Genomic DNA, 26,177 nt, shown 5'->3' on the forward strand with positions numbered 1-26,177 from the left:
GAGGTAAAAAGTGTCTCGCCATGTCTCTCGATAGACTCATAGACAAGCAGAGATGGCAAAAGTACTCACTTCCCGTACTCAAGTAGAAGTACAGATACTTGTGTTAAAAAATACTCTGGTAAAAGTAGAAGTACTGATTTAACTTATTTACTCAAGTAAAAGAAACAAAGTACAGGCTTGGAAATTTACTTAAAGTATAAAAGTAAAAGTAGCTTTGCGAATGACAACCATTTTTTATGCAAAGATACCTGGACCACACAAATGTTACTAGAGTGCAAGCTGAGAAACTTCAGTGGACATGGAAAAAAGGCTCTGTATATGCCATTGCCTACATTTTAAATGGATGTCTGCCAATATGCCTAAAACATCACATATATGATTATTGTGAGACTGGGACTCCAGGTTAATACGATTCTGACTAGCTATTTATGAATTCAGTTGTGATTCTGTGAGAATTCACAGATCCAGTTTCTCTTTTTTTAATCTTCCCCTTAACATTTAAAGGAATCTATATGTATGTGTGTGTGCTCAAATATGGCTTCTGGAAAGAAAATAAAGGATAAAATATGAATTACTAAACAGACATTAATTAAGAAGTTCCCCATACTTTAAGAGTTGCGCAGCACATTGGCCAGGAGTCATTCTTGATGCCTCCTAATTCAAACATCTCTCTCAGATAAGGCCAAGGATTTCTTGCTGCTTGTCTGCTGATTTCTTCATTTTCAATCATGTCGCCATCCATACTACTATGTGCTAACGTTACCACCATTAAGCCGTAATGATTTGCCGCGAATGAATGCAGAATGCCACCGAATCTGTCGAGTTGTCTTGTAGTGTCACAAGTAGTCACAAGCCGAAACGAGCAGGCTAACCGCAACCATTAGCTCGTAGCGTTAGCGTTAGCATGCTAACGCTAGCATGCTACCTCGTTCTCAATAGCAAAGCACTGCTACAACACACACAAGTTCACCATAATCTACAAAAGAACTACTTCCATGTGCGCCCTCATTTAGAAGTCTCCCAGCTAATCCTGCCTTGTAACTGACCGAAGTTGTAGAAACAGCCTTTCTTTTACTGTCTATGGAGCTAGCTAGCTGACATGATCTACATCTGAGCTACTGAGCATGTGCGAGTGTAAACAAAGATAGTACAGAAGAAGAAGAAGAAAAGAGGTCTCACTCTGTAGCTAAAACAGAGACCAGCTGAAAAGAGGATCTGCAGCAGTGAGTGCAGTACAACAAAAATATGTTTTTTTGAAAATTAAACCATGTAAACCTATTCTGGTACAACCTTAAAATACAATTATGAACCTGAAAATGAGCATAATATGGCTGCTTTAAACAAAGTGGAATAAAAGTCCAAATCTACACAAAACGCGCAATCAATTAGTAAGCTGACATCAAATGTATATACATGGCATTTAGGAAACCTTTATTGCAACCTTGGCACGGCAAGATGTGCAGACATAGTGCAACAGTAATTTTTGTTTTTTACGTCTTGCTGCTCCCATCATCAGCCAGGAATTATTTTTTTTACTAAAGAAGTATATGAAATCAGACGTATTACCTACCACCATATAGTTGTTTTGCGTTACTTAAAATATTTAGAAAATATCTGGTCATGCCAGACATAATTATTCCACTCATTTTTTAAACAATGCAATTACCTGTTTCAGCCACCAGGGGAGCAGTGCTCCCCCTGCCTCCCAGCAAACTCATGGGTCAGACCCATCTGGTAGCGGGGGCTGAGGGCTGAGAGCTACATGGATAAATATGCACCAAACAAGCCACTTTGAAATTTTGCTGTTTCATGAATACAAAAGTTCTGTGACCCCCCCCCCCCTCCTAGACTATAACATTTTGGGTGACCCTCCCCTCAAAAATGAATAAAAAGACATGACCCTCCCCTATTTTCCTCCGGTGGTCCATTCCATAAATACCAAACGGTCCCTAAATATTTAGAGCTAGAAATTCAATGCTTTTTAATTTTCTCTATGGAAGTAAATCCGATGAAACGGATTTACTTCCATAGAGAACGGCCGGGGGATTTTCTATGCTATCAAGGCTGCTGCTATGCACTTGTGTACTGATATCACGAGACACTTTTTACCTCGACGAGATATCTTGTCACGATTAATATCGCGAGATCTCGTATGGATGAGATCTCGTCACACATTTAGTAAACACCGCCCTCTAGTGGCAAAAATATAAATTAAATTGACACAGTTGAATAGCACTGTCACTTTCCCAAATTGGCCCTACATTACCTCTATCATCAATTAAACAACGATCTCCCAGTCAAACAAACCAACAACACAAATACTAAGGAATACAGCCACTAATAAAGGTTATTTCTACATTATATAAGAGGGATTACTGTAGAAATTGGTCATGCAGTCAGCATTATGAATCTTCCCAGACCGCATTAGTTAGCAAGAATAAAACAAGAGTGCAACACATAATATATATGAAAAGGAATTACAAAAGCTCACTTCACCAACCAAACTATGAAATATGAATGATTATACTGCACTTACTTTATCATGGACGCACATGAACACAAATAAAATCCACACCGGATTCATTAAAGAGGCAATTGGAAGTGTAAACATCTCCACGAGGCTTGTTCGTCTTCCCACTAGAAGAAAAACTCCCACAATACTCAGTGGCTTTGATGTCATAGTAACATTACATAGAGCCACAACTTATTATTTTTGGGCCTTTGTTACAGTTACTGATATAAGGGGAAGAGCGTTGTTGCCTTCAAATGCTGCTTGTAAACTCGTACTTCACAAGTCTGACAGATATAAGTTGATGTATTCCTTCACTTTTCTTCTCCAGATGTTTTTAATAAATCATTGTTCAACTACAAGCCATAAACACAACATGACATAGTTGATACAAAGATGTAGAATAAAGTGAGTTGAGGTGGATTTACCTTCCAGTTCCTCCCTGAATGGAGACCTGGGACCAGATGTACGACACATACTCACAAATACCACAAATACTTTTACACGTAAACTGGTATTTCTATAAACAGAAGGTGTGCACGTCACACTGATTTCAGACCAGCGTACACATGGTTTTAGAGCCAGCAGCAGTTGATCAGGTACAAATGGAAAACAGGCTGAGAGACAGAATCTTAATAAAACTGTTTTTTTATGATTGTGTGTTTTCAGTCTACACAGCTGTAAATCTGTAAATCACCATCAGATGAATCAGAATCATGAAACACGGGACATGAGGTTTGCCTTGATGTTGAGAGTGGCGTGAGAGCGGTATCTCAGACGTGGGAAAGATGTAAATTTCGGGACACATCATCAGTAGTACCTTTGAATCGGGGTGTTTCGGCCTTTCAACACTAGACACCCTCATCAAAGGTGGCCAGTTACAGGGGATCAAACCTGAGCTTGTGTCCCATGCCCAATCATGAGAATTGCCTGGTTGTTTAAATGGCGCAGCCCACGGGACTATGCAAGCCTAGAGCTGACCGCATACCTTGTTCACCCTCCTCCTGGAGGGTTGTGACCTGGGTTCTCAAGTGAGGTATGGGGTGGGGGGGATTAGTGAGCGGGTCATGTTGATTCTCTTTGAGCCCAGCAAGGGTCCTTCCGCTTGATCCATATCCACTGTCTGCTTCTTTCGGCCGCTTCAGAGACCTAATTGTCTGTCGCAGAGCCTGTCCATGGATGCCAAGGTCATTCAGCAGCCTGATGGTGGAAGAAGCCACAAAACCTCTGCATCCCACTTCAACTGGATAGACTCTCACTTTCCATCCTCGTTGTTGAGCGTCTGCTGCCAGTTCTGTGTTGCGCAGTTTCTTGCACTCATAGGCCTCTTCTGTTGAATTCTCCCACGAGACTGTGAGCTCTGTGATGTAAACAGACTTCAGTGAAGGGGACCAGAGTACCAAGTCTAGCCTAAGGGTGGTGGCTGCAATCTCAGGTGGAAAGATTAGTTGCTGGCCAATATCAACTAGCATTTTCCAGTCCAAGGCCATGGCTAGCTGTCCAGCTTCTGGTTTAATAGGGGGATGGTTGGGCTTTTTCTGTCCCTCACGGATGAAGGTTGGGGCTGTGATGGAATTGGTTGCTCTCAGGGGCAATGAGTTGGTGGTATTCCTCTTGCTCTGAAGAGCTGCTGCCAGACTCTTGAGGATCTGGTTGTGCCTCCAGGTGTAGTGGCCTTGTGTGAGGCTGGTCTTACAACCGGTCAAGATGTGTTTGAGAGTCGCTGGAGTTGGGCAGAGGGCACAGGTTGGGTCCTCGCCATACTATTGGTGGCGTTTTTTTGGAGATGGGAGCACATAATAGGTGGCTCTGATGATGAAGCTGATGTTGCTTGCCTCCATTTCCCAGAGCTCCCTCCAGCTGAGCTTTCTCCTCTCCAGGCCTTCCCACCTCATCCATTGTCCCTGCTTGGCAGTGAGACAGCCTTTGCGCTTATTTCCGCCTCCTCTTGACGGTGCACCTTATAAACTGAATTAATTGTTATAACTGAATTGTTGAAGTTAAAGTTTGTTAAACATCATTCACAGCTGAATATGAAATGAAAGTTTAAATGCTTTTCTTTCAGTAATTGTCAGTAAAGTTGTTAAATAAACAGATGATAACCTGCAGCTCTATTGTGTCTTGTTCTCTACATCAGATGTCTGTGAACTGGAACTGGACACAAACACAGTAAACATAAAACTCAAACTGTCTGACAACAACAGGAAGGTGAAACGTGTGGAGGAGGATCAGTCATATCCTGATTATTCAGACAGATTTGACTTCTGTCCTGAGCTGTTGTGTAGAGATGGTCTGACTGGTCGCTCTTACTGGGAGGTTGAGAGGAGAGGAAGGGTTCATATATCAGTGAGTTACAGAGGAATCAGAAGGGGAGGAAACAGCGAAGACTGTAGGTTTGGAGGGAATGATCAGTCCTGGAGTCTGATCTGCTCTGATGATGGTTACTCTGTCTGTCACAATAACAGAAGAACAGCCCTCACTTCCTCCTCTGTCTCTAACAGAGTAGCAGTGTATGTGGACTGTCCTGCTGGCTCTCTGTCCTTCTACACAGTCTCCTCTGACTCACTGATCCACCTCCACACCTTCAACACCACATTCACTCAACCTCTTTATCCTGGGTTTAGGTTCACTCTGGTTCCTCAGTGTCTCTGTGTCCTCTGCAGGACTGAGAGTCTCTCCTGTGGACAGAAACACTGACTGAAGATCAGCTGCTGAAATCAAAGTTCAGTCTGTTCACCATCACACACACTCTGCACTGTGAAGTAGATCTGTCTCAGACTCAAACACTAAACATTCATTTCTCTGATTCCATCTCTTTGATTATCAACATTTAAACTGTTGAGCTAGAAACACTTTATGATTCCTGTCATCAGCTGGCTCTCTTTACCTGAGGATACACTGTATAAAGCTGAGTGAATGTGATGTTACTTTAAGTTTTTGGTAAATCTGTGTCCATGGATACAAGCTGTAACAAGAGCTTCTCTGATATCAGATTAACTGAGGCTCTGAGGCTGAGACTAAAATAGTACTTAACGTTATGTACACTATAAACACCTCTGTTATATACAGATGTAAAATATATTAACAGATATACAGATGAGTAACATGCAGATGAATAAGAAATTGAGGTTGTGGTATTATTGTATGTAATATTGTAGTACATCACATAATGACACATGTATTCAGATGTAGTCAGACAGTTGTATCAATAGGGAACCTAATGTGATAGGAACCTGTATGAGTGGGGGTTGTGATATAGGGGGACACTTAACTTTTGAACGTGATGTTGAGATGTTGCTGCTCTTACAGTAAAGTGGTAATTAGTTAACATTTAGTCATTCTTGTCTATCTATAACATCCCTGTCACCCCAAAAGAGTATGCCATTCCCAAGGGTGTGATGATGGTATTTAGAGGTAACACTGAAACACTTCTTTCTCCTCGTCTTCTGTCATTGAATGACACAATAGTAGGGAAAATATGTCTTTTATCGAGCCCTTCAATCCGAAACAGAAGGATCAGTTCCCTCTTTCAAAAGGACATTGTCACCATCCCATATTTAATCCATTACTGGGGAAGATTGGTTTCAAATGTCTGGTGGAAAAAGTTTGGACCTTACCTTCAAGATATTTAATCACAAACAAACCTCGAGATGTCTGTTTTAAATGTCTCCCTCTGTGCTATCCAGCAAAACATTATTTGCAAAGACAAAAAAATGACATTTACATTGACTGCTCCTTCTGTGAAGTTGATCGTGAAAAAACCATACACTTATTTTGGACCTGTGTTTATACTGTTACTTTTTGGAAAGACTTTGCCCAATATATCTGCTGTAGTCTATAGGGTATCCATGATGTTCCACTTCCCAGATTGCTCCGGTGCCACCGGAAATTCCGCTGTATGTCCTTTTCAGCCGGATGTCCGTCACCATCCTCTTTTTTGTGTAGGCGTTCTAAACTCTGGTGGATTTGTGAGGACTATGGTTAACTGCTCCTCAGATCTCTGCAGGGTAAATCCAGACAGCTAGCTAGACTATCTGTCCAATCTGAGTTTTCTGTTGCACGACTAAAACTACTTTTGAACGTACACATGTTCCACCAAAACAAGTTCCTTCCTGAGACAATTTTGCAGCGGCACCATGGAACTTCATCCGGCGCTTGGCACCGCCCAAGATGATTGATTTGTTTAAGAAATGCCAAAAAAACAGATTACGTTCTTCTCCCATCCCAGAATGCTGTGTGGACTCGCCAGACCTTCCTCTGCAGCGCTGTGGAGGAAGGTCTGGCAAAGCGAGACTATATCTGCTGTAACATTTCTGTCAACTTTCCTCTGTTTGTTTTTTATAATGTCTGCACTCTAGAACAAAAACAGTATTATATCATCAATATTTTTGTAATCTTGGCCAAATTTCACATTCAAAAAAGTAAATTCTGTAACAGAGAACCTCTATGTAATATCTTTATGAATGAAATACTACAATAAGTACAAACTATTCAGCACTCTACAAACCCCAAAGCCTCAAAGACTCTCGATATTTGTAAATGTCTTAATTGCATGAACTGCTGAATTATTTAATGTATTTTTTGTTATCTATTTTACTCTTGCTTTCATAATGTATGTAACTCTTAACCCCTGGCATATATGTATTTTGGAATTGGTCATTGTACTTGTTTTGCGATAAAGACAAAAAAAAAAAAAAAAAAAACGTAACAGTTAGTCTATATCCACGAGCTTCCACTTCTGGCCACACACGTGTGTTTTTCGGACCAATCAACATGTTATATACAGAAATAAGAGCCTATTTCTTAAGGACTGGTATGACCAAGGTATTGTGTTCATTTCTGAACTTGTAAATGAGAGGGGGGACCTAGCTACCTATGAAGAGTTTATCCATCAGAGAGGATTAGACATTTCTCCAACTCAACATTCCAGATTACTTCAGAGTAGATCCACTAATTTGCTCAATCATTAAAGCGTCATTGTCATATGAACTTTTTGTAGGGATGATTCCTAGGTAGTGGCTGGGTGGAAAGGTTCTGGAGGAACGTTCTTGTAACAATGTTCATATCAGAAGTGTCATTACTTCTATTCAGAGTCAGGGTTCCATGTCCTTATATCATTGAAAAGTAATGTTTCCTGGCATTGGCCATTTATCAGTTATTGTAACCAACCTTGAGTGCCTGGACTTGACTTTTTATGACTTTCTTGGTCATAATTCTTCTTCCGTTTTGTCATGTTTAACAATTTTTACACATGCCTGTAAGTCCAGCAACATTATACTGCTAGATTTATAATGGAGTTTGGTGGGGGGGGGAGATGGAACTAAACAGACATGTTTCAGTGTTTATCTTGCATCATTCAGGACCGTAATGGGAGAAGAAGATATTCATCTTGACCTGACAAGCGGTTGATACGTCCAGGCTGCTGCCCGGTGTCCTGTCCTGGAAATGTCTCTGGAGAAAAAGAACATTGTTCATGGCGGCGAACTGAAGGAGAGCTGCACCAAGCTAGCCACAGTTAGCCACACTGGCTGGACAGGAAACAGGGAAGTTACTTTCAAAATAAAAGAGCAACACGAAGGGTGAGTAAGGTTTATAAATACTCACCATGGACGGGGCCGTCCACACCCAGTTTACTATGCAAGAGTTTGGTACAGATACATTTCCATGACATGAATTCAAGTGGAATTAAATTAATAAGTTTGGACTAAATGAGCAAAGAATCACAAATTAACCTCATTGATGGTTCTGCTGATGTTTTATTTGTTTTTGGTAGAAAATTACAATAAAACACGTTAAGCACTATAACAAATATGTTCATAAACCTGTTTTAAGTTAACTGATTAAAATAAATAAGCTAAATAGTTGCTGATTAATGTTCTATGTATTAACTAGTAGGGTGGGAATCACCTCACGATACGACTTATGTCACAATACAATGTTATTGCAGTTTTAAACATATTGCAATATTCTGCGATATATTAAGATATATCACCTTTTTTTCCAACTTCCAATTTTTCCCAATTTCAATTGATGTCCCCAAAAGGAAACTTTGTCAACATCTGTGTTATCTAAAAAGATACATTTCTCTGTTTCTTCTCACTTCAATTTTATTGCTGCAAAATGTGATTGTCAAGCAGACAAACTGACCAACACATATATAATAATAGATCAGTATTCGGCGTCTATGTATCGATACAGTATCGCCACAGAAAATATCGCGATACTTTGCTGTATCGATTTTTTTCCCTGACCCCTAATAACTAGTTGTTCCAGTTTTGTGATTGTTTTTTTTTTTTTTTTCATCAAAAGAGTAGATGTTTTATTCTATGTATATTAAAAACGACTGCCTGCTGAAATAGGACTGCACCCGACGTGAAGATGCAGCACTACTTTTTTATTTCACCAAATCCACTCGTCTGTGTGAAGATACTTGTCAAAAAAAACAAATGTATTGCTCCGGCTCTGTGTACCTGCTGGCTGTGTATGTTAGGTTGTAGTACTAAAACATGTTGCAACCTGTGTTGGTGAATAGTAGTTTTATTTAGAATTTTCTGACAGGAAGTGTGTTTTATTCCCAGCGGCCTGACAGTGATGGTGAGAGGAGAGCGGTGGTGACTCTGCACTATCAGCAGGAAGCATCTGCATTGAGGTCCAGAGAGAGGGATTCCCTCTGGCTGCATGCATTCTTCAAACCACACACAGAGTATTCATTCACTTTTAATCCTTGGAATTAGTTTAATGGGTTGATGATAATGTTCTATTTTGTCATTCAAAGACAGATTAAAAGACAAACCAGACACAGAAGGAGACACATGCTTTGAGATTTGATTTGATATTAATACAAGAAGTGATCTTTGATAGAGATAGAGAACATGTGTCTCCAGATGTGTCTGTATCACACACACATCTGAAGCTGGAGCTCCTGACCAAACTGTGGAGGAGCTGAAGCAGAACATGACATCTGTATGTTCAACAGTCTGAGCAATGTCACGGACTAATGGAGCTCTGAATATCTGTTCCTTTGGAGGACGCAAAATCGATGATGTGTCTCTCTCTGATAATTTCCTTTCCTCCATCTCTTATTAATCATTGTCTGTGATGTCTGTCCCACACTACCATCTATGTTCTGGAAGTTGTTCTTCTAAACAAAAGAGCAAATTAACATTCAGAAACTTCACAGGAGAAAGGAGGAGACCACACATCTTTTTTATAAACCTCCATAGAAAATGAAAGACTTAAATTCTGGTTTCTATCTCTGGGGAAACTCTGAAACATTTAGTGTGTTTGGCCGAAGCCAAACCAAAACTACTGTCTCCAAACTTAGAGAGTAAAACCTGATTTTATATTCCACTGACATGACTAATAAATGTGATACCATAACCATATTGGAATAACATAATTTTGCATTATTTTCAGCACATTCTCCCAGGTCCATCCACTATGCAGTTAAAGAAGTGATTTAAAAGAACCCTAAGGCATCGTCCACGATGAGAAACGGCACCTCTGATTAATATTTAGATAATTTAATTAATATAGAAACGGTTTAATGTAGCCACTTACCGATTTTTGCTGCTAAAAGCTAAGGAGTTAGCCATCACGGGGTATCTTTGGTGTCTTTGTAGCCTTTACAGAAGGTTTTCTATCCAGCCTGGAAGTTGTGCCTCTTTTCGGAGTTGTTCAGCAATAAATCCAAACTCTTACATCCTAGATTTATCCACTTGATGTCCATAATATATCACATTTTCGGTCATTTCTGCCGCTAGCTTTCAGTGCTACCGTCTCCCATAATGCTTTGCGAGATAGTGTTGACGTCTTTCAACCAATGGGAAGGCAGGTCCGTCATACAAAGACTATATGGAGTGGAAAAGATAGATCGCTCCAGCGAATCCGAGCGAGAACAAAGACTATAGGTGGAAAGATGGATCACTCCAGTCTATTACCGTTCTACAGAGAAGAATGTTTTGAGATTTGGCACACATTTGGGCCTTTTTTGAAGAAATGTAAATAGTTTGTCCTTTTACATGAGTTATAATGTTCATTATGTTTATTTTTGCACTGCATGACTCCAAATATATATGAGAACTGTTTTAGAACATTGCTGTGTGTGTGATTTCAATAAATATGATATTATTATTTTGATTATTGGCATAAGTGAATGTCATGAGGGCAAAAGCGTCTGGACTTTTTTTTTTTTTAAATGTATATATATATATATGTCAACTGTATAAGTTATAATGTTTATTTCTTCACAGTGTGACTCCTAATACATATGGGAACTGATTTAGACAGGAGATTGGCTTGGCTTTTATTGATCTGTGTGTGATATCAATACATATCTATGAGATTCATGTTCCGTTTTATTTATTTATTTGTCTTTAAGGTCATACAACCTTTTTTTACATTCACGTGACCTCACTGCAGCACAAATATTCTAATAGCCCAGTTTTTCCTGAAAAAAACGATGTTCATAAATTGACTGTAGACAACAGGGTTGATGTTTTACAAGCTTTTATAGAAAATAAAACCAGACGGACAATGAACTGTAAAAATGACCTTAGGTTTCTGAGCGTTAAACAAGTGGATCACTTTTTAGAATAGTTGATTCCTTCAGTAGATGCTGACTCTCCGTCTGCCTCCTCCTCCTTCAGGGAGCTTCCTCCTGAGCCAGCGGCATCATGGGAGGTTCCAGCTCCTCCCTCGTTGACCAGGCCAAGGGTGATGATGACAGTTTTAATCTCTCTTAATAAGTTTAAAAAGGGAAAAGGTAAAAGGAACCACATGTTGAATAAGATGCTCTATAAAACACAGGATTTATAAAACTATAAAAGGACAAGATAGGAAAAACAACTTAATGAGTGTCTGACTAATTATAGGGAACTAAAGTAGCATTTCAAAGATAAAATAGGAAAATGTAAATAAAGTAGATACTTACCTGAGAGGTGGATTCTGAAACAAACCTGAAAGAAAAAGGGAACAAGTGAGTAAGAAGTGAAAGAGTATTTTATTTTATTATTGCGTATGATGTGGAGGGTGCACTGGAATATCTGTTGTCATTCTGTGTTGAATGTTATTCTAAGAATAATACAAACTCATGAAAACATTTCAGATCTGTATTAATAATGCAAATAATGGAAAAACACAAATTAAATAAAAAATGTCTAGCTTTTGTTTGTGTACAGTTACCATCGTGGCAGTAGTTGAAATTTTGGATCCTGTAGTTATCCAGACCTAAACCCCAAACTCACCACAGCCTCTTTAGCTAGGGCTGTTAGACAACACACAATCCCAAGGGGTATTTTTGTTTGGAATTTGTGCTGCTGTCTATGTTATCTTGTGCAAGTTCCACACTGAATCCACACATATATTACATTTCTTTGGCAAAAAATATTCCCTAAAATTAAGCATATGCCTATTTTTGAAAAGTAAGTGCTGTAGTATAACTAGCAGGAGACAAGTTATAATTGATGTAGTTTGGAGAGACTACCTTTTTTAATCATTTAATTAATACATATTTTTGTTGTATCTCTTTTCGGTGTTTGAAGACGGTCCCTAAGCACTCACCGCCGGCTGCTCTTAGAGACCAATGTTATTTTTCCAGGTTGGAGGACGGCTTGTTTAGATGAAAATTAGTTTGCAGCTCGTTGTTTACCTTACTACGGTAGGAAAGATGCGTCGTTTGTGATTTAATAACATTTGCGTAATATTAATTTGGCAGTTATGTATCAGATGTGTGTAACCAATCCTTTTGTACATAATTGTTTCAGGGCAGAAGACAGTGAATGTGTTTGTGTAATTAGGAAGACGATATAGAGGGTTAGGGAGACTTGATGCGTTTTATTCAGGAACAATAAATCTCAACAGTTATATTTCGGGCAGGCTAAAATATATTTGCACCTGCAGAATCTGCACAGCACTGTTATAAAATTAACAATTTTTTTTGCACAAAGTGGCAACTAAACATGAACCCAAATAGGGGAGGGTTCACTGAGAGGCAGCCTCTCTTTTGCAGGAACACCCTGATCACATTCACACAGTTGCACCCATTCACACCTGGAAGCTGCCCAGCACAACCACAGTCTGATCTGCTGGCCACTGAGCAGCTCCACTGGAGCAGTTGGGTTTAAGGGCCTTGCTCAAGGGCACCTCATTGGTATTAATGAGGGAGGGTCTTTCACTTTCCCACCCAGACTTTATCCTGTTGGTCTGGGGATTGAACCGACAACCTTCCGGACACAAGCTCTCCTCTCTAACCTCTAGGCCACCACTGCATGACATAGAATAGCCTACATCAGACAGAAATCTACATCACTCACAGATAAGTTATCTTCTTATTTAATGTGGGCAAAACACAAACGTGTTCACTAGTGTGTTACTAGTTTACTTAAATAATAACGCACGAAGCATGAAACCCGTTTTACTTAATGTTACCTCTGTGAGGGCAGCACTCAAACAAACTCCTCTCTGGCTGATGGGCTGTCAGCTCCGCTGGGGAAATGTCTGCACATGCTGCAGAAATGCTCGTCCTTATTTACACTGTATTCCATCCAAGAAAACTGTCCATACCACTTTAAAGAGAAGCCGGTAACTTTTAACAGTACATTGCATTAACACATCCATGGTTTATTGTCTAAAAAGCCAGCTAGCTAACATTAGCTGCTGAAGGCAGCCCGGAGAGTCTGCCTGTTGTTACCATAGCAACCACCTACGTTCCAAGGCTTCCTAATTGTTTGATCCTGATATGGTTTAAACAGTTTAGTTTTAATCAGAAGAAAATACACATTAAACACACATAACTAGTTCTGTTACTTATTCTTTTTTTGCATATGTAGCGGGTGTGTACTCTCTCTCTTGCGTTGTGTTGTGTTACAGACGAAGCTGTCACTCTTCGTTGGCTATCACAGCCGTTTATTCTGGTAAACAGCAGAATAGTGTCTCACAATTACATTAGTCACTATAAAGAGCTCCAGTTAGCATAAAACAGGCTACTGCAGATTGGTTAACAGTATCACACATGATATTAATAAAAATACCAATATGAAATCACAAAAGTACACTGTAAAAAAACCAAAAAACTATTGTTTTTACTGGAAAACGCTGGCAGCTGTGGTTACCAGGGAATTCCTGTAAAAAATACAGCAGCACAGTAGATAACTTTAATGACGAAATATGTAAATTGATTTACAGTGAATGAAATTACGGCTGAATCACATTATAAAACTGTTAAGTCTACAAAACAAATTTGTTAATTTCACATAACTATCGTATAGAATAGACCATTTCCTGTATTTTTTACAGGTAATAATTGCTTATTGTGCATCAATAAATGATAAAATTAACAGGGAAATATACAAAAAACTAATTTAAACTGGTAGAACAGTAAAACTTTGCATTTTAAATGGAGCTGTTCTGTATATTATACATAGAATATATTCATAATATGCTGTATTTTTATGTTTTAATAATCAAGTTATAATGTAAAATTTACTTATAAACCTGCAAAATGATTTCTACTACGCCTACACCAAAACATGCAAAAATACATCTTGAGAAAAGACAAGAGGAAAATATCACTTTTGGGAAATTTATTTAACAGCCATCGTCAATAGTTGTAAACAACTGGATGCATTTTTTTTTCAACGTATACAACATGCAAAGAAGCTACATGTAATGGTTCTTTTAACTATGACTGAATCCAAGTTGAAATACTCCAGAAGATTAGCCTCTTTAAATCTGGACCTTTTACTGTCACTTTAACAAAGTTTAAGTGCCACAACAACAACAACAACAACAACAACAACAACAACAACAACAACAACTCACACTCTCCCTGTCTGGAATGTTCCACAGTATGGCGTAAAACAATTGGATGCATTTTTCTTCAACATATACAACATGCAAAGAAGCTATGTAATGGTTATTTTACCTATGACTGAATCCAAGTTGAAATACTCATTATGTATGGCATGAAACTTATCTATCTCCATGGAGACAATCAGGTGATGCCAACAGGCCAAGTTACAGATCTGTGGAGAGGCGAGCCCCCTCACAGTAAGAATGCATGTTTGTTAAGGTATTTTTTTTTTTTTACAATAAAAACAGTTCTAATTGAATAGATGTAAGATAGATATGTTTTATACCATACTATGGAACATTCCCGCAAAGCAAAAACATCTTCATGAATTAAGCAGGTGCGGACCCTCTACCAGTAAAAGTTACAGTAAGTTAAGTTAATTACCATAATACACATTGTAGATTTAACAAAGCGAAAACTAACAGTACCTCTTCTCAAACAAACAGAGTCCGTAGAAAGAGTCCATATTTAGGCTTAACGCCACTCGTGATCGGAGAGCTCCTGTATCAGGGTGAGGACTTGAGGGTTCACGTTGAGATGACGCTTGGAGTTTTTATTCTCTACTTTGGTTCCTTTTTCTGGGTTTATCGAGAAAAAACACCTGTAGAATAAAAGCATATTAAGCATTTTAATTGATCAGTTAAAAAAAATATATAATAAACACACACACACACACACACACACACACACATACACACACACACAGAGGCAAGGCCAAGAGTCAGACCCAGACTAAGACCGAGTTTAAGTCCGGCTCTGACTCTCGGTCTTGAGTCCCGGTCTGGGTCCCTGACTTAGTTAAGGTAAATAGTTGGATACAAGTATCCAACTATTTACAGTGAGAAGTAAGTGAGCTTTAATTGGACTTTATTTTGCCACAATACTGTGTTTTAGTGGAATGACTTGGTATCCATCAAGAATGTATAATACCAAAGGATAGAAATCGGGCAGATCATTAATGTTGATACACTGTAACCCAAGACTGTTCTTTGTCATAGAATACAGATGGTATTCTGAGAGGAAGATGCCTTTGTGGATATCCATCAAAACATACACAGATGTGTCATTCTGAATCAAGATGAGTAGACGCTCTGACAAAGTTTGACAAATGTTTTCGAAGATTTTTCAAGTGTCTGGCACATCTTTTAAAATAACTGTGTTTACTTTCAAACCTAAGCGTCCATAACCTAATCAATGGACCAAATTTCAAGAACAGTGCTGAATAATGGCGCAAATAGTGGTGCTTGGGTTTTAGTTGAATTTCAGGAAACAACTCCAAATATTCTTGGATCAATATGTCAAGATATGCTATCTGGGACAAGGAAATGTTCTGAGCACAAATAAGATCCACAATGTCTTTTTTACCTATGCAATGAGAACCCAAGTTATCCCCAGCAATGCAGTAAAGACCCCCTTTTACTGTTTCTCCATCTACATTTATTCCATCTGTCTCCAAGGATTTCAGATCTGCCAACAACTCTTGAGAAAACTTAGGCTATTCCAAAACGCTGAAGGTTATTCTCTGTTATGGGGGCAGCTGTTCTCTCCCGTCCTGTGTGGGTGTGTATGTGTGTGTGTGTGTGTGTGTGTGTGTGTGTGTGTGTGTGTGTGTGTGTGTCTCTCCCCTTTTCCCTGTTTGTGTCTGTTTTGCCGAAGCGGCCGAAAGTAGGTCAAGGGGCGTGGCCGGGCGATCTACCTACCTGCACGGCTGCTGGCGATTCTGCAATCTCAACCTGCTCAGCTGTGGTAGATTCCACTAACCATGGCTGCAGGATTTAGACCCAGTCGGAACTTGCCTTCGCCACCAGATACAGCTACCAATGTGGTAACTTGGCTCCCAATTGAAAACGTCTTTATTTGCTCTTGTCAGTTTTTTGCCTGCCTTTTTCCCTCGTGCTCTGCTTACCTCAACGTTAATTAAAAGACATTCAAACTTGTTGATTAGCGCTGGCAGCAGTATGGAGTAGACGCAAGACGCATGTGCTCCTCCTCGTTACAAACCTTTTTGCTCCTACAACCCTTTATTTCACAACCATATTATTAAAGAAGTTGTGCACTTATTTTATTTTACACGCACTTATTTTATTTCACGTGCACCTGTCTTAAAATGGCTTCAAAGAGTGGCAGATCCGGAAAAAAGGACGACTCGCAGACTAGCTTAACGATGGAGGCTATCTCGGCGCTACTGGACCAGCACCGCTCGGCATTAGCAACAGACTTCAGGACCTCCTTTAGCCTGCTGGAAACGAAATTTGATCAAGTCCGGGCCACTGTGGAAGACCAGGGCCAACGTCTGAGTTCTCTCGAGCTTATTTCAGAGACCTGAGCCAGCGTGTCAGTGAGCTAGAAAATGCATGCTCCAGCCTCCGTGAAAACAACTCCAAACAAACTGCTAAGGTCAATGACCTGGAAGGTCGCAACAGACGGGACAGAAACCGCGACCGGTCATCCTTCGTCTACATCGCTACCGGATAAAAGATCTTCTGATCCGTGAGGCTAGACGGAGGGGGAAATTGGACTACCGTGGCCAGCAGATCCGCATTGTGGAGGACTACTGCCCAGAGATTTTGAGCCAGCGCACCGGGAGGTCATGACGGAGCTATACAACCGAGGACTCAAGCCCTCCTTGCTGTACCCCGCCCGGCTTCGTATCACACTTTCCAGCGGGGAGAAGATGTGGAAGCACGGAGATATGTCGACCGTCTCCCAGCTCTCTCGTGCGCATCATAAATGACTGCTTTGTGACTGTGACTGACAGATTATTACTGTTCTATTTTTATTTATTTTTTGGGCGCTATCCTACCTGTTTACTCACTTTTTTTTTTCTTTAACCTCTCTTTTTGGTGGTGTGGTCATTCTGCCTCCTCCGTCATAGTCAACGTAAACATGTCAATTAAAGCAGCGGTGATGTGAGTATTTTCCTCTTCTTTAAAGTCAACAGACTATCCTGCCTTGGTCGGAACAACACTGTAAAGTTCACAAGTATTTTTGCTAAGTAACAGTTTATACGTGTAGCTTTCTGTATTGTTTTCAAGGCCACATACCCAGTAAGCACACATACGTCGCGGCGACGTATTGGCGATGTAATCAAAATACATCGGGGATACGTAGTATTTTGGTAGTTTGCTCACTGGCACGACGTCCCCCGACGTCGCTGCGCTACGTTTCTCCGCGACGTATACATATATACATCGTTCTAACGTATGCCATACGTCGTAGAGATGCAGGCAATATACATCGTTCTAACGTATGCCATACGTCGTAGAGATGCAGGCAATATACATCGTTCTAACGTATGCCATACATCGTAGAGATGTAGGCTTATATACGTCGTTCTAACGTATGCAATACATCGTAGAGATGTAGGCTTGTATACGTCGTTCTAACGTATGCAATACTGTTACGTCCTTAGCTAGGGGTATCAGGACATAAACATAAAACCAGATGGAATTGGTATTAGAAAGGAAATTTATTCCAGAATCAGGTAAATGACAAACAGTGCTCAAACAAAAAGGACAAGTGGGCCGATGGGTGCTGCGGAAAACAAAAACAGAATATAACAAAAGGAGATCTTCAAAAGGGAAGGCTATTTCTAAATCTAAATGAAAACGAAAGATTAAACAAAACACCTCTCTAACTTAAATACTTGGTTAAACACAAAACAGTACTCACAGCACCCCTGAACCTAGTGTGACTAAAACAACACAAATTGACTACGTGCAGAAAGGATATCAGTTTTTAGCTCTTACTCCTAGGCCCACGTCCTCACACTCTCAAACAGTTTCTCTACAAGGTCTGGTCTGGCAGCTGCCCTCAGCTGCAAACAATTAGGCTCTTTAAGCTGGAGGCAGAGTTGATTGACTCCTCTCGATTGGCCAGTCAGGTGGTGGCCTGCCGCACCAATCAGCAGCTCCCTTCTCCAGGCACTGGGCGGGGCTTTCCTGGTCCATCCAATCAGCAGCACGGGATGGCACAGCCTGCTTTGCATCTCATATCATTCTCCATTATACTACACACATGAGGGTGTTGCCGGCAGCCGTAACAAATACATTGTAGAGATGCAGGCTTATATACATCGTTCTAACATATGCTATACATCTTACAGATGTGGTCATCTTCCTGTTATACATAGTACAGATGTCAGGCTCTACATCCACCAGATATCATTTATACCGTCTGCAGATGTCAGGCGCTATATACCGTATATGTTATCCTAACATACCTTTACTCTTTAAATGTTGATAAAATAAATTACAAATTACTTACCTTAGTACACCGAGAATATTTTAGATAGGGGGCCTAATTAACATTTTACTGCTATAACTACTACTACTTTATAATAAACTATAGCTACAGTCCAATAATACCAGTCTAATCTGTAGAAATCATAGTCTAGAAGATGACAAACAATTATTAACCTAATTACTTGAAAACATCTTAAATCACTCTGTAGGATCGCTGGTATAAACAAGACCAGTAAACTTCTCACTTTTTGCTGAACAAACATTTATTTTGAACTGTATAATTAATCAATAAACATAAAAAACATTAACAAATATTAAAACATTAAACATTAAAATAAAGAATTATCTTGGCCGGCGGTGGTGGCGATTAGGTGCCAGCCGGAGAAACTCTTTGATGGCCTCCGCTTCCGTCGGCGCCTGGAGGACCGGGTTCCTCATTACTGCTGCTGTAATAAAATCGTTGGATTCGAATTATTATCACACTATTTATTTTGTTTTATCTAGTCTTCTCAGTTCTCTATAGAGGTAAAATGGTATAGAATGGTTTCTGCACAGCAAGTGAATAAGAGACTGGTTTAACTTAGTGGAATATATATATTTAAAAAATTTAATAATTCTGGATTCGCTTCTAGTGAATGTTAAAAATGTTAATGTAACGTTTTAACCAAGGAGCCTTTCAGTGTTCGGGCTGGTAAGTTGATATACCCCGAAACAAATTATCTGCTGAAATATAGACGTTTCTTTCGCCATGCAAAGTCTATGTGAAAAGTCTTTCTGGGCCATGGGGTGCAGTACCACCGTTATCCACTAAGCCCATGGTGGCTTTTAGACTCGGCGCTCTTCCTGGGGGCTTGGCCAGACCCACATCAAGATGTTGGGTCTGGGAACTCTCCATTGACAGGGCTCAATCCGAGGGGCGAGATAAACGGTTGTCTTTCAAACTCCCTCTGCATGCAATAGGATAGCGCTACAACCAGGCTGATCCTGCAAGAGATCATAAAGTAGTATTCACTCAGTTAAATTGCAGAAATCTACCACAAACATTCATAAAAAACAACTGTTCACACACACCCACAAAAACGTCTCTGGTAAGTAAAAACCTTAACCATCATTTAATGGCCTATCAAAAGACTACAACATTTTTTTGTGAAATCAGAGATCTTTCTTACTGTGCATGTATTTTTTTTTTCTTCCATATTTAGCTTTGCGTTCCTCCATGTCCACACCAAGGCCCAGTATTGACAGCTAGAAACTTTGTATTATGAAATAAGACATCCAAGGGATGCATATAATTCTCCCAGTCTCTGCGTGAAGTAATGTAAACAAAAAATAAGTATACGCAAATTACACACCTCTCCAAGTATGATGAGAATGTCATTTTTCTCCCTGAACAGGATCGGCAACAGCAGGATTGCAGCTCTGAAATCAATCCCTGAAAAATAAGTAAAAAAATAAAAGAAAGTGTATTAGGTGAATGTACAGTGTATTTTGGTTGGTTAGGCCTTATCTTGTCTGAAGACAAATAGAAAAGAAATTAAGCTTAAATGGCTCCACAACACTAGGGGTGACCACGGCTGATCAGTGAGTAACTTACCAGGGACATCTTCGGTGAGGGCAGCCTCTCTTTCCTCCAAAGCCAGATCTGCAAGGGGAGATTTCCTTTGAGTCAGTCTAAGCACTGTGGGTACTAGGATCTTAAAGCCATCTTAAAATCTTCGGCAGATATTCATTCTGCAACACAGCACAAACAACAAACAGGAAACATGTCACAACATTATCATAGGATTTTAAAATTAAATTTCAAAGAGAGCCTTTAGTAATTTAATATGAACTCCAACACAAATATAAGGAAATAAAACATGTAGACAAACCCTGCATGGACTCTTACAATAAAACAATAGTCTTAAAATGTATGGCAAATTAACCATACTGTAACAATACTGTTACAGTAAAAGTCCTGCAGTGTAAATGTTACTTAAGCAAAAGTCTGTAAGTATTATCAGGATAATGTAGTTAAACATTAAAACATGTTAGAAAGTGTAAAGGATCCAACCAGTTGTGTGTTTAATGGACTAATCATATCAAACATCAGATTTTATAAACTACATGTGTTCTGTGAGCAGTAATCTTAATGTGTAAAGTAACTAGTAACTCAAGCTGGAACAGATGAATGTAGCAGAGTAACTAAAGTAACTAGTAACTAAAGCTGGAACAGATGAATGTAGCAGAGTAACTAAAGTAACTAGTAACTAAAGCTGTAACAGATGAATGTAGTGGAGTAACTAAAGTAACTAGTAACTAAAGCTGTAACAGATAAATGTAGTGGAGTAAAAAGTAGAAAGTGGAATGAAAAGAAAAGACTCAAGTAAAGTACAAGTACCTCAACATTTAGACTGAAGTACAGTACTGGAGTAAATGTACTTAGTTACATTCTACCCCTGCGTTCGGACTACAAAGACTGTGCAAGATTATGCATTACAGTGTGTACACCCTAATGCATAATGTTACACTACATAAACTACCAGAGCCAGGTGAATTCAGATCCAGATAAAAACTTCTTCAGTAGTAACCTTTACATTTTATATTATTTATATGTCTGTGAGATTATAGAGTTATTTTCCATGGTTCTACTTGGGCCTAATGTTATAACAATCACATAACATTACTGTTACCGGTACCTTGATTCCACTGTAGCCTTCTCTGAATGTACCGGGACAGGCTCAACGGTTAGTGTCACGGTTTTTTTCCACTGCTGTACAAATCGGTTGAATTTGGCTTGCTTCTTAAACGATCCTTCAAAGAGGTATGAAACCATCCTCTCAGTCAATCCATAGTCCACTGCTTCTCCGTCAACTTCATTATCTAACGTACAATACAGAAAAGAAAAACAGCAATGTTAACCACCACTGTGGTAACAGCATAATGTAACGTTACACATTTAAAAAGCACATTATGCAATCACGCTTCTCTATCATCCTCCGTTTGGTCCGGACCTGATATCCATATAAAAACACAAAGTAGGGTGCCCAGATAGCTCAGTTGGTAGAGCGGGCGCCCATATATATAGAGGTTTACTCCTCAACGCAGCGGCCGTGGGTTTGACTCCGACGTGCGGCCCTTTGCTGCATGTCATTTCCTTTCATGTCTTCAGCTGTCCTGTCTATTAAAGGCCTAAAATGCCCAAAAAATAATCTTTAAAGAAAAAAAAAAAAAAGTATTTAGGCGTACCTCATTAGAGACGCTGGAAAAGTGTCTCGCTCTCTCACAAACACACACACAAACACACACTATATTAATATAACGTAACGTTAAGCCTATCTTACTTTTTTATTAATGATAATAATCAGGTTATTTTGAAAACAGCAGCTAGCTAGCTAACGTTAAATGTTAAGATTAGCTAGCTACTCGAAAGGGAGGTTAACCGTTGGTCGGTTCTGTCAGTTAACGTTAACGTGACTGGTGTTGTAACTTGACGTTAGTCTTTGTAGGTTAATTAACGTTAACATTACATGGTTTTACGAAAATGTTCTAAGACAGTTTGACGACAAAATAAAGAATAAATCATCATTTCAAACCCTCACTGGCTACCGATCGTCACATTCCACCCAAATGGCTTTGCTTTACCATTAACATATATTTCAGAACAAAAGACTTTTAGGCGGCAAAGACGCTTTTTATCGTTCTCCTCTGACGCAGTCCAGCTTAACGTAAGTCAGAAGAAAAGACTTTTCGGCGGCAAAAACGCTTTTTTCTCCTCTGACGCAGTAGTTTTATAGCTAACGTTAATGTTAGCTAGCTATCTCGATGGTCAACTGTAGCTAAGTACCGTTAGCTAGGTAAGTACCATGTCGTAACATGTAGAATGGCAATATGGGACATAATACTGCTAATGTTTTAACTAACTAACCTGTAAACGTTAATAATGGCAATCATCAATGTCGAGTGTAGCTAGCTAATGTTGACAGAGTATGAACTTGGCTAGTGCTAACGGTAAAGTTAACTTCCAACTTTGAATATTAACACCACAAACACAGATTAAAAATGCACATAATTTACTTCGCTCCTCTTCAGTGACCTTTATTCCAAAACGAAGTAAGCCCGTGATTAAATCCTCCGTTGCTAAATGTCCAAGCGCCATCCTCCCGACTTTGATCGACACTGACGGAGACTGACAGTTGGATCACTGTCGATTCACTCATGTATCCTTCCGCGCTGAAGTATTTATGCTTCCGCCGAGTCGAGCTCTCGTTAGCATGTAGCTAGATCCTTTCAATAGAACACAACTTAAAGCGTTAACAATTATTTGTCTGTTTTATTCTAATATAAATAGGGTAAAGGGTTTGAAAATTAAATTCTTCAATAGGCTACTGTTTGTGAATATAAATATAAATTATTACATAGGCTTACTCCTCATTAACATGATTAAAAATGATTCAAAGGGACACTTCACCAAAAAAACATTCTGATTTATTTTGCCATTGTCTACTATGTGAAGACATATGGCTACTCAAAGATAATTTACACAAGTTCAGATTATTATAGAAAATAGCACACTAACACATTAAAAGTTGCTGGGCAGAATTCAGATTCACTGTCCATCACATCAACAGTGTGTGTAGTAAAGATGTCCAGACGCTCATTAAACGATGCTTCCAAATGACACGTGAACAACTGAGGAACTTTTAATACATCAATACGTCGCTGCGATGTATAGATTGCGATCATAATAAGACCTCCAGACGCTCAATAAACAATGCTTCATTATTCTTCTTTATGACCCGCGATCAATTGCAGACGAAGCGATCAATTGCATACGTCGTACCGACGGATGTGTGCTTACTGGGAGTTTGTTTAATCTATCTAATCTTGTGTTGTTCATACTATACAATGATTTATTGCTTGTTTTTGTTGAATAATACAGAAGACAAAGAGCTTAAAAAATAATCGCATATTGAATCGCAATCGCAATATTTTTGAAAAAAATCGCAATTAGATTTTCAAAAATCGTTCAGCCCTAATTATTACTTAACAATGTCATTGTATTTAGTTACATTCCACCACTACACATGAGATAACTAACATTTATTACACTGTCAAGACTCAGAGGATATTAACAGATGATAGAGAGAGAGGGCAGTCCAAAGAAAGATGGAGAGACACTTTACTTGAAGAGCTACGTCCCTTTTACATTACATTACATTACATGTCATTTAACTGACGCTTTTATCCAAAGCGACTTACAGTTACTATGTATGTCAGAGGTTGCACGCCTCTGGAGCAACTAGGGGTTAAGTGCCTTGCTCAGGGACAGACTGGTTGATGTATCTCAGTGGGAATCAAACCTAGATCTCCCAAACCAAAGGCATGGGTCATATCCACTGGACCACCACCCCTTAAATGTAAGTGAAGACATAAATCAGTGAAATGAATTCTCTAACACTCCAGTGATGAAAGGTTGAGCTCTGTCAGGTTGTGTGTGTATGAAAACATGCAGCCTGTAAAGACCCAGACCTAACCTGAGTTTAGCAGAAGTAAGGGTGCTCATGTGGACAAACATCAGAAGGGAGGGAAACTATCCAGGCAGGTAAAAACCACTAGGTGCAGGGCCGTAGAAATATTGAGGTAATATTTAGTTCTCTAGATGATCTTGTTGTGTTGATGCCTCTACTGTGTTCTTGTTTCTGTTATTTGTCCTTTTCATATTCAGACGGCGGGGCTCGGAGGCGCTGGAAGGCTCTGAAGGCGGAGAACAGGTCGGTGGTGGAGGAGACGGAGACTCTGCTCACATCTCTGCAGGACAGAAGACAACAGATCCAGGACAGAAGACACACACTCACACAGCTGGTTCAGCAGCTGGACTGTAAGGTACACACACACACACACACACACACACACACAGAGACAGACAGACACACACACACACACACACACACACACACACACACACACAGAGACACACACACACAGAGACACACACACACACACACACACAGAGACACACACACACAGAGACACACACACACACACAGAGACACACACACACACAACATATCTAAACTACCAACCACTCTGAAAACGACCTCAAACTGAACCAACATTGGGCCTCATTCACCAACTGTTCTTATGAAGAAATGTGTTCTTAAACCGCACTTATGCACTTTTGAGGAAGATTCTGACATTCACTAATGTTTTCTTATCTTGGATTTGTTCTTAGCTAAGAACAAAATCTACAAACACTCAAGAGCACTCTTACGCACATTTGAGTGAGGACAGTTTGCTCCAAATAATTGGTTACTGCATCTTATTTAATTCTACAGTCGTTTACAATGATAGTATCGTACTGTAACGTATTTCTGATCATTTGTTGAAGGATAAAATCATAGTATGAAAAGAAACACTAACACTGCAATTTACATCAGCAATTAAACTGATTAAATCCTGCGTTATTTGGTGATTGATCGTGCTATTTAGAGGACCAAAATGCAGTGGTGGAATGTAGGGATGTAATATGTGTATGTAAATGTTGACGGTAACAATTACCGTTTTCATTTAAAATATCCTTATTATCGTGGTGGATTACCACGGTGTGGAAACCTGTCTTTAGTCCTTCCCAGTTTCATCCGAGGCTCCTGAAGTTGCCGCGCAGGCGCACTGCGTAGCCTCCAACGTGCGTTTCTTTCTTGAAGTTGGAGTCATGTCAGAAGGAGGAGATGATGACAGCACTCAGGACATTTATCAGCCTCGTAAAAAAAGCCCGTAGTTACGATAGTAACACGTGCTCTCTCTCCTGAGATGATTGACCAATCATTGACTAGAGTCATCACTTTGATCTCCTGCCAATCACTCACCCTCAGACAGGAGAAGGGGACAGAATGTAGCAGCTGGACAACAGACTTTTTTCTTTATCATTCCTTTTCCCTTTTGGACTTGTTTAAGTTATGTGTGTAGCCCAGAACGTAAGTTAAAACTATTCTGTAGCTTGTTAAACTGTCCTGGGTTTTACTGCCTCGTTATCTGTGTAAACGTTAACTATGTTTATTCATATTTCAATAAGTGTTCTGCTACGATGTGGATACATTCAGCCCGTGTTACTGCGTGACATTTATTTATTTATTTAGAGAGAGAGAGAGATATTATCACCTTGATAATATTGCTGTGTTTGTTATTGCATAGCTGATAGATGTGCAGATAGTTTAATATTACTTATGCAGCCATGTGTTGATATTCAGGTTGTGTTTGCTAGCAACGTATAATCTCCAGTAAACAGACTAGCCTGTGGAACCACGTGCTCAGCTATTAAAGGTGTATTACACTGTTTACTCCGTTATGGATAGATTATTCTCAGTTTGTGTTACTGAGCAATATGTTACATTTATGTTAATTATTACAGAGAAATGAATGTAATTCTTAGTATAGTTTCTTGTTGTATGCTGGTGGCTATAACATGTAGTTTTGGTAAATAACTAGTGCAGTGCCTGTTTGGAACGGCCGATTGCTTGGCCTGTGGTATTGCTGCTTGTAGAATTCATCAAAACCAAATTGTATCCCAAAATGACTCACAGAAGAACCCCAA

At 39.5% G+C, this 26,177-nt stretch overlaps 3 protein-coding genes, 1 long non-coding RNA gene and 1 pseudogene across 6 annotated transcripts in view; 4 read left to right on the forward strand and 1 right to left on the reverse strand.

The window, feature by feature from the left end:
• LOC118494166 (NACHT, LRR and PYD domains-containing protein 12-like) overlaps positions 1–8,092 on the forward strand; it is a 40,722-nt gene extending 32,630 nt beyond the window's left edge. The window contains exons 5-7 of the mRNA XM_035997026.1: positions 4,647–4,799; positions 5,885–5,913; positions 7,928–8,092. Of these exons, the coding sequence (XP_035852919.1) occupies positions 4,647–4,799; positions 5,885–5,913; positions 7,928–8,092 (347 nt within the window). The remainder of the gene's footprint in view (positions 1–4,646; positions 4,800–5,884; positions 5,914–7,927) is intronic.
• Positions 1–26,177, forward strand: part of LOC116055156 (SE-cephalotoxin-like) — a 521,701-nt gene that overhangs the window by 300,927 nt on the left and 194,597 nt on the right. The window lies entirely within an intron of this gene.
• The window catches only part of LOC116062301, a 1,036,964-nt pseudogene that overhangs the window by 290,157 nt on the left and 720,630 nt on the right, over positions 1–26,177 (forward strand).
• LOC116055167 lies at positions 19,538–21,539 on the reverse strand. The gene is made up of 4 exons (XR_004106228.2): positions 21,283–21,539; positions 20,199–20,335; positions 19,957–20,036; positions 19,538–19,588 (listed from the first exon to the last, which is right to left on the reverse strand). It is a non-coding gene; the product is annotated as an uncharacterized LOC116055167 (long non-coding RNA).
• LOC116055159 overlaps positions 24,248–26,177 on the forward strand; it is a 137,506-nt gene continuing 135,576 nt past the window's right edge. For all 3 annotated transcript variants that reach the window (XM_035996666.1, XM_031306965.2, XM_035996667.1), the window contains exon 1: positions 24,248–24,469. In XM_035996666.1, the coding sequence (XP_035852559.1) occupies positions 24,263–24,469 (207 nt within the window). In that variant the 5' untranslated portion in view covers positions 24,248–24,262. The remainder of the gene's footprint in view (positions 24,470–26,177) is intronic.

This window comes from Sander lucioperca, chromosome 21 (genome assembly GCF_008315115.2).
Source record: "Sander lucioperca isolate FBNREF2018 chromosome 21, SLUC_FBN_1.2, whole genome shotgun sequence".
Lineage (NCBI taxonomy): Eukaryota > Metazoa > Chordata > Actinopteri > Perciformes > Percidae > Sander > Sander lucioperca.